General features: G+C 40.5%; 1 protein-coding gene across 1 annotated transcript; it reads left to right on the top strand.

Annotated features, from left to right (window-relative positions):
• Positions 1 to 8,523: 8,523 nt before the first annotated feature.
• LOC149237642 (uncharacterized) lies at positions 8,524 to 9,486 on the top strand. Its single transcript, XM_089369345.1, has one exon. The coding sequence runs from the start codon at positions 8,524 to 8,526 to the stop codon at positions 9,484 to 9,486; it is 963 nt and encodes a 320-aa protein (XP_089225471.1).
• Positions 9,487 to 9,817: the final 331 nt, after the last annotated feature.

The raw sequence follows: 9,817 nt of genomic DNA, 5'->3' as shown, positions 1-9,817 counted from the left end.
TTCACGAGCTCTTGCTTTTAATGCTTCTATGATGCCATGATGAATCCATCATGCTTTCTTAGTGATTCGTGATAGCCTTAACAGAAAAACTTGAAACAAAAACTTGAAAAGAACTAGGTGAGGGATACTATCTCAGTCATAGTAGAGATCGTTTACTTCCTCTTTCTTGGATTCCTTCCTTTCAACTTCCTCCACTTCTTCGATGATATCGGCTTCTTCTCTAATTCTTTTGGTCTTGTCCTTCTTGAGCTTAAGACAATCTCTCTTGTAATTACCATATTCTTGACATCCATAGCATTAAACCTTAGCCATGTTCTTCTTCTTTTTCTAAGGACCAAATTTCCCAAACTTACTTTTTCTCTTTGCCATAGCAACATATGCTTGACTTTGCTCATTTGATCCTACATCAGTTTTTGCCTTCAGCCTGGTTTCTTTAATCTTGCATAATTACCGTAGATCCTAGAATGGAGTAGCTTCTTTCTTCCCATAAATGCTTGAAGTAAAGTTACCCCACTCTTATGGTAGTGCATTAAGTACTATGGTGGTCATCTCCTTGTCAGACATTATTTCTCCTAGATCTTGAAGTTGACCCCTTATTTTGGATATCCTCATAAAGTATGAGGTTATTCCTTCTTATTTCGATATCCTTAGCTTGTAGAGTTCTTGCCTTAATGAGATAACTTCTCCTGCAGTGCTTACGAAAAACAACTCTAGCAGTTTGTCATATATTTATTTTGAAGTTTCGATTTTATATACATATGGGATGAGGGGATCCTTGATAGATTCTATGAGAATACTTTGAGCCCTTACTTCCTCTTTCATAAACTTTGCAAGTGCTTGAGCATTTATTTCGATGGTTTGGTGATTGAGCCTTTGACATGGTCCATGACCTAATTTTCAATGAGATTCAGATCTGTCCTCTTCGTCCATGCAAGAAAGTTTGAAGCCCCAACTATTGAAAATAGCAACAAGAAATGTTAAAAATAGAATCCAGAAATTCCAGTTTAATTTTTCTTGAATTAAACTGAGAATTAAAATCGAATTTTATTCTCATAGCAACTTGTAATAGTTAACTAGAGTGAGTTTACTTCGTTAAGTTAGGAATTTCGAGTTGGAAGTCTTTTTGAAGTCATGTATATGTTCTCCCTATATTATAGGGGTCCAGGATGAGTTAAGTATGAGTTGTAATTAGTTAACTCAGTTTACTGAGTTAAGTCCAGTTAAATTAGTTCCAAACTATTTGAGGAACTAATAGTGAGATAACAATCAGTTGGTGCACTAATGCATTAACTAGTGCTACTCCAGTTAATTGAAGATTCCCTCATCAAAAACTCATGCATGTCGATTATGAGAAAGACCCAGTTGAGACTAGAGTGCAGGGACAGTGTATTATTTGTTGTATAATTTTCTGAGTTGTACAGATGGTGCAAGCAATCAAGAACGAAACCTTAAAGGGATTGTGCAGTTTTGGATGCATTATTTTCCCTTTAAGATGGGCTAATCAACCATAGGTACTGCATAAGGAAATAGGGGCTTGGAGAGCAACAGAAGAGGATAAGGTTTGGATTGAGCTTGCTTTTGAGATGGGAGATTGATTATACTGAGTGTTGGGATTGTTCTATAGAGAACAAGCATTGTATTATCATCTTGGATTTTTGATTAATACAATACAGATAGTTGGGTTTTGAATTGTGGCTTTCCTTGAATATTTATCGTGTTATGTGCTATTGATGTTCTTCCTCTTATTGATTATTGTTTTGCTCGATATTTATGTGCTTCTGTTGTAAAGAGTACAAGTAGATTCTTGTCTCTTGTTTTAGTAGATTACATGAGATTGTGAATCTATAGGATTATCTACATGGTATCAGATCTGAGAATAGTATACTAGAGGAGATTTTGAAGTTTTGAGTTCAGGGTTACAGGTGAAATTCGAATTTGCATTTCATACTTCAAGATCGACAAATGGCGTTCTATGGTTTGCGGCTCGAGTATGCCTTGGATAGAAGCTCGAATTATATAGCCTGGAAGGACATGATGGAGGTCATGTTGGAGGATAATGGCTTGAAGGAATTCATTGATCAGGACATTCCTAAGTCACCAACATTGGATGCTCAGAATCTGGCCGAATGGAAGAAGTGTGTGGCAAGGGCGAGACGGATAATCCTTGAGGGAGTTTAAGACCACATTGTCTTGAGTCTCCATGGGAAGGAAACTCCGCATGCTATGTGGAAAGAATTGAAGGACCTTTTCTAGAACAACAATGACTAAAGGAAGTTGGTACTGAAACATAAACTTCGAAAAATCAAGATGGAGGTGGATGACTCAATTCCAAATTACTCGACCAAGTTCACTCAATGTCGTGATGAACTTGGAAGTGTGGAATCACGGTTGTCGAGGATGATATGGTGAGTATTTCTCTTCTTGGACTCCCAAAGAGTTGGCATAGTTATCAGGACTATGTCAATGGTCGGGAGAAGCTGCCAGATTGGGAATTACTGTGGTCGGATTCGATGTAGGAGGAGATCAGGACGAACACGAGAGATGGGACCTCTTCCAAGGAAGTGGAAGAGGATTTTGCCTTAGCGAGTAAGGCAAAGAAGGCCAAAGGAAAGATGTCCCAAGGTGAGGAGGGTTGAAGAAGATGGACTTGATGAAAGTCAAGTGTTTTCACTGTCACGAGCATGGGCACTATGCCAAGAACTGCCCACAGAAGAAAGCAAACAAGAAGGAGACGACAGTAGCGGCAGTAGGTGAAGCTCTAGATTCACAATTCAAACTTGATTTCACTCTCATTGCATGCATGGCCAACACTGTCATGGGAGGCGTGTGGTATCTTGACAGCGGTGCCTCATTCCATATGATAGGGAATAGAGATCTCTTTAGTGATTTTGAGGAGAAAGACCTCAAACAGAGCATAGAGTTTGGAGATGACGAGAGGTATAGAGATACCGGGATCGGTACGGTTACCTTTCAGAGGGAGTTTGGCTCCCCTCTCAGGATCACAGATGTGATGTATGTTCCAGGACTAAATAAGAATCTTGTTTTAGTCACGGTATTGGAAGACCATGGCTATGATGTGGTTTTTAGTAAGGGAAAGGTTTTCCTTAGACACATCACCATGGGACAGGTGAAACAGATCGGTGCACAGGTCAAGAACTTGTATGCTCTTGAGGTTCAAGATGCATGCAAAGCCTTGAGGAGCAAGGCAAAGGTTAGTGACTTGGTGGTTGAGAGGGAGAGTAAATTACCTCTCAACATGTAGCCCCATAAGAAGCCTTTGAAGCAGCTTCAGGAAGTTGTGGAGCAGCCACAACTAGAGAATATGAGAGGAGACCAAGTGGAGAGTTCCACTCAAGTAGAGAAGAATCAGTCTCAGACAATTGTGGAGTAGCCACAATTGGAGAAGCTAAGAGGAGACCAAGTGGAGGCATCCACTCATGTAGAGACCTCCAGTAGGGGAAAATTTCAAGCCAAGTGGGCAGAGGGATCACATGCAGCCATACCTCCAGGTGTGAGGTAGAGTGATGTGAAGTGATAGTCCCAAGAGGGTTGAAATTGGGCAGGATTCATTGAGAGCTTTTATCTCATGGATCGTACCTTGCTATAGGAGCCCAAAGTATATAGTAGTGGGAGGAATCGGTGAGATTGATGCGATCAGAGATCAAATTGACAAAGGCTAGAGCAGTCAAATATTGAAGAAGCGCAGAGAAGGGTTGACAACAGTGCAGAAAGGTAGAGTCAATAGAAGCGCACAGTTTTCAATCGATAGAGGCAATAACATTGAGAGACTTTGATGACAGAGGCATCATTCTGATTCAAGTTGGATGTTTTTTTTTTTTGTTTCTAGAGTTGGTGGAGAAACAACACTTGAGAGAAGTGTTGCATGTAGAACATTCCAAAGGTTCAAGATCGGGATCAAGTTGAATTCCTTTCTTATTGAGAGGGAGTGTTGAAAATAGCAACAAGAAATGTTAAAAATAGAATCCAGAAATTCCAGTTTAATTTGTCCTTGAATTAAACTGAGAATTAAAATCGAATTTTATTCTCATAGCAACTTGTAATAGTTAACTAGAGTGAGTTGACTTAGTTAACTTGGGAATTTCGATTTGGAAGTCTTTTTGAAGTCATGTATATGTTCTCCCTATATTATAGGGGTCCAAGATGAGTTAAGTATGAGTTGTAATTAGTTAACTCAGTTTACTAAGTTAAGTCCAGTTAAATTAGTTCCAAACTATTTGAGGAACTAATAGTGAGTTAACAGTCAGTTTGTGCACTAATGCATTAACTAGTGCTACTCTAGTTAATTGAAGATTCCCTCATTAGAAACTCATGCATGTCGATTCTGAGAAAGACCCAGTTGAGACTAGAGTGCAGGGACAATGTAATATTTGTTGTATAATTTTCTGAGTTGTATAGATGGTGCATGCAACCAGGAATTGAAACTTGAAGGGATTGTGTAGTTTTGGATGCATGGGTTTCCCTTTAAGATGAGCTAATCAGCGATAGGAATTGCGCAAGGAAATAAGGGCTTGGAGAGCAGTAGAAGAGGCTACAGTTTGACTTGAGCTTGCTTGTAAGCTGGGAGATTGATTTTACTGAGTGTTGGGATTATTCGTGAGAGAACAAGCATTGTATTATCATATTGTATTTCTGATTAATGCAATAAAGATAATGGGGTTTTGAGTTGTGGCTTTCCCCGGATATTTATTGTGTTATGTGCCATTGATGTTCTTCCTCTTGACGATTATTGTTTTGCTCGATCTTTATGTGCTTTCGCTGTAACGAGTAGAAGTAGATTCTTGTCTCTTGTTTTAGTAGATTACATGAGCTTGTGAATCTATAGGATTATCTACACCAACCAATTTGTTGCTTTCCTTGCAAAAAGACATTTTGACAGATTCAGATGTAGACATAAATATACTTACTTGTGAAGATGCTTCTTCCACTTGTTTCCTCCTTGAATTTGATGATGATATAGATAATAGAGAACTTCTCCTTAATGATATAGTGATCTTCAAGAGTGATTATTGACTCCTCAAAGAGGGAGATAACTTTAGATCCTTTGATGGTGATGTCCTTATTGATGATGTCTTCATGCTTCTTGGATGATATTCTACAATGGTAAGGATCTTGCTTCGACGAGAAGGGATATTGCCTTAGAATTTTTTGAAGATGATGATAACGTCCTTGATCTTGCTTCTCTTGGATGAATAGTCTTCAAGATACTTTTATTTGTAGGTATCTTCAACTTGATTAGGGTCGTTATGGTCTTTTGAGGATCCCGAGACTTCTTTTGGTGTAGAATTCTTCTTCGATCTAGGGTTTTCACACTTCTTGGTAGATCTTGACTTTGTTTTGATGTCCTTTGAGATTTGAACCTTGAGTGCTTGTGTGTCTCTTGATTAGATGCCCTTTCCTTGATTTGTCACCTTAGCTCTAATACTGTGTTGAGAAATCTAGGGCATGAAGATTAGGTGATTTCTCTTGTAATGATAATTGCTTGTGAATGTTTTTTGCTTCTTTAAATTAGGATATTCTCTTTTAATAGATTATTATAGTGTTCTTCTTCATCAAACAACTACCAAAGCATAAACAATAAAGAGACAAGATACGCATAATATAGGCGATTAGCCAGGGCAAAAACCTCTCCAACTTGAGAGGAAAACCCAAACAAATTCTTCTTCTTATAGAGACTTCAATTGAAAAATACCAAGACCAAGACCCTTGACTCAACAACCTCTCCAAGACCAAGTCAACTTACTTCAAGTCAAAATTAATCCTTTGATGATCCAGCTGTAATTTCTTCTTCAACATTTAGCCTTCACTCTTGCAACACTGATCTAAGCTTTTTAGCCTCCTTGACTGTAATCTTTGGCCATTTATAGTGGACTATACTTCTCATACGTGTGATAGACTTGGGGTAAATTCTTCTCTTTCTTTCTTCGCTCAACTAGAGAGGATCTCCTTGTTATCTCAACATGAAGTATAGATCAATTTCTTGCCTTAACTCGGTCTCTTGAAGTTTTGCAATTTAGCTTCTCAACAATAAGTGTATGCCCTAACCCTTCCTCGAACGTGTGGAATGATTAAGCCCAAAACATATCAGAAAATGATTCAGATGTCTTCTTCTTTCCTTCTCTTGGTGATGAGGTTTCTTTCTTGTGATCTTCACAGCTTCTCTTGGTTCTGATTGCCTTAACCAAAATTTATCTCCAAGTGAGGTCGAGATGCCTTATTTATAGTGGTTTGAGCATCCAAAATAATTTGACTTCTCTTGGTGACAAGGCCGACATGCCTTTCTAGATTTATCCTTAGGCCAACTTCAAGGGGAGCTTGTGACAAGGTCTTGGAGGGTTAACAAAAATTATTTTACAATGAATTACATGCCAAAATGGGTCTTTAATCCTTGAAATTGACTTTACTAGACTTTGTGACTTGATGACCAAACCTAATAGCTTACAATGGGAGCTTCAACTAAAAATAAAATTCCTATCATGAAACCCATGATTAAAGCATTACAAGAATAATTTTATTTTTCTTCTTTAGATCAATTACATAAAATCATGCTTACACATGAGACACGCGGATGCCCTGCTCGCTAGGTCAAGCCACCCCGAATCTTGCCTTGGCCCTCAGCTCTCAGTTCTCAGCCATGGCCCCTCGGAAGCTTCACCAGAGGTGGCCGTCACCCAACAGGTTTTTCCAGATCTTGTTAAATCTTTACCTCCTCAGCGACCACGTCCTGCAATCTCCAAGTTCGTAAAGAAGCTCGATGTCCTGCAAGAAGTTAATCTACCTCCAGCTCTGCCCCGTATGGCCGCTCTTTCATTAGCTGAATGAGGTCTCATTGGTCAATTTATTGGCCTTTGGCCATCCCCGAAGACAGTGCAAAGATGGGTTGAGCGAAACTGGTCCGACAAAATTCAAGGCAAAATCTCCATCCGATTCTATGGAAAAGGGTATTTCACATTCCATTTCGAGTCAAGAGAAGACAAAGACCTAATCTTCAGAAACGGACCATATTTTATGGACTCCAGAGGCTTATACCTTAATAAATGGACCCCGGATTTCGATCCTGAGTTGGATGTTCCGAGTGCTGTTCCGGTCTGGGTCCGTCTCCCTCATCTTCCCCTCCACTGTTGGGGAGACGAATCGGTTCGAGCCATTGGGAATGTTGTTGGAAGATTCATTGATCGTAGTGAGCCGAAAGATAATATGCAGGCCTGTGCTCGCATATGTGTTGAAGTTGATCTAGGCAAAGGCCTTCCTGAGGCCATCAAGCTCAAAGTGGACGATTGGACACACATCCAGCAATTGGACTATGAACAGATCCCGTTCAAGTGCAAGGTATGTCACGAATACGGCCATTTTGCCAATCGTTGTACTAAATTAGTTGATGTAGAGAATGTTTCACAAGATGAGCAATGGGAAACAGTCAAGAAAAAGAAGACAGGCCCCTCCTCCAAGACATTCTCTGAACCATCCCATCCCATTCATAATCCTCCCATTCCCATTCCCTCCACCTCATCCCCCTCTAGCTCCTCCCTCCCCTCTTTAGCCCATCCCCCCCCTCCTCCTTCTTCATCTAACCCTTTTTCTGTCCTTTCCCCCTAAAGATAATCCACCCCTCTTGTCCCAAGCTGATGCCTCTGATCCCCTCCCCCCTCTGCCTATCTCCTCCTCCCTCTCCCTAGATCCGCCCTCATCTAGACTTACCAGGAGCACTTCGAAAGAACATGGTGCAGCTTTGGATACACAAAAAAAGCATGGGCCAGGAAGGAAGTCTGCCAAGCAGCAGAGAGATGAAAATGCTCAGAAGGATATTGCCATGGGCACTCAGAATCCCATAGAGTCATACATCTTGGGGCAATACGATAAAGAAACAACATACAAGGAGCAAGGAGGGCGAGCAACTCTCCGTACCCCTCATACTCAATGATGAAAGTTCTCTCATGGAATAGTAGGGGACTAGGGCACCCCTCCAAAATAGTTGCCTTAAAAGATTTAATAAAACTTGAGAAACCTGGAATTCTACTGGTACAAGAAACAAAACAAGGACAACAAGAAATGAAAGGAATTATTGGCCAACTAAAGCAGTATAATGGCAGCATTTGTGAATCAAGGGGCGCTTCCGGGGGAATCACAACCCTTTGGAACCACAACATATGGACTCTCATATCAGACACAGTCAGCCAGCATTGGATAAAGACTGTTCTAGAAAGCACTATAGATAGCCAAAGTATAGTCATTTATAACGTTTATGCACCAAATCATTACAGAGACAAAGAGCAGTGTTGGGTTGCCCTCAAATTAAATATAGATGAAGAAGAAAACAACAGTATTATTCTTGGGGGAGACCTCAATCTCATTCTACATTCCAATGAGAAAAGAGGAGGCTGCTTCTCTCCAGATCCGTGCAGAACGCAATTGGAGACCATCATGTAGGAACACAATCTTATTGATGTTGTTCCAAAAAATCGAAGATTCACCTGGAGCAATCGCAGGTTGGGCAAAGGCAACATCATGGAGAGGCTGGATAGAATTCTGGTGAATATCATGTTCCTTTCCTCCTTCTCTTCCACCTATGCCACCATCCTTCCCTTCTCTGCTTCCGATCATTATCCCACTTCTCTTGTTCTTGAAGCACACTGTCCCTTCGGGCCCATTCCTTTCAGATACAACCCTCTGTGGAACAACATCCCAACTGCCAAAGAGATCATTCAAAACACTTGGGGTCAACATATAGAAGGATCATCGGGGTACATATGGGAAAACAAGTTAAAAAGAACAAAAATCGCCTTAAAGGATTGGGCAAAAAATTATTACACGGAGCCTGAGAAGAAAAAAAAAGAGATAAAAGCCAAATTGGAAAACATTCACAGCATAATAGAGGAGCGCGGATTTCTGCAGGAAGACAAAGACCGTGAGAGTGAACTTTACTTCCAGCTATACCGCACCAACAGAGAGGAGGAGCAGAAATGGAGATTAAAATCTCGGCAGCTATGGCTGCAAGAAGGAGACAAAAACTCAGCATTCTTTCATAAGCAGGCTGTTGTTCGAAAAATTAGGAACAATGTCACATCTATCATAGACAGAGAAGGAAATCTTCAAGTCACTCAAGGAGCTATTAGACAGGCAGCCTCAGATCATTACAACGCTCTCCTAACAGAATCGAAAGAGGAGGAAGACTATTCAGATTTGCTGCAATATCTTCCCACTGAGATCAGCAAGGAAGTAAATGACAGCTTGGTCAAGGAGATTGAAGAAGAAGAAATAAGAGGAGCTATCTGGACTCTTCAACTAGATAAAGCTCCTGGGTCAAATGGTTTCCCAATTTGCTTCTACAGAGCTCACTGGGAAACAATAAAAAGAGATCTAGTCAAGATGCTAAAATGGACTCAGCGAAAAGGAAAAATTGGAGGGTTCACCAATGCTACCCATCTCGCCCTCCTTCCCAAAGAGAACCGGCCCTCATCTTTCTCCTGATTTCGACCCATCTCTCTTTGCAATTCTTCTTACAAAATCCTGACCAAAATCCTTGCTACTCATCTCAAACCTCTACTTCCCTCGCTCATCTCTGAAAACCAAGGAGGATTCCTAGCCAACAGGAAAATTTCTGACTCAATCCTCCTCGTCCAAGAAGCTATTCACTCCAGCCAATCTAGGAATGAAAAAGGTTTTATTTTAAAATTGGACCTGGCCAATGCCTTCGATAGAGTCAGGCACTCTTTCCTCATTGTTGTTCTAAAGAAAATGGGATTTGCTGGCCCTTTCCTCGATCTCATTAAAGCTTGCATTTCAGGCCCTTGGATCTCTC

Source organism: Pinus tabuliformis, chromosome 8 (genome assembly GCF_031772625.1).
Source record: "Pinus tabuliformis cultivar Carrire ecotype Pingquan chromosome 8, CPIR1, whole genome shotgun sequence".
Lineage (NCBI taxonomy): Eukaryota > Viridiplantae > Streptophyta > Pinopsida > Pinales > Pinaceae > Pinus > Pinus tabuliformis.
The sequence above is the reverse complement of the archived record's forward strand: the minus strand, read 5'-3'. Positions and strand labels throughout refer to the sequence as shown.

What these genes read in the sequence shown, in the direction of transcription:
- LOC149237642 (XM_089369345.1), top strand. Translation starts at nt 8,524, where the DNA reads ATGGAGAGGCTGGATAGAATTCTGGTGAATATCATGTTCCTTTCCTCC.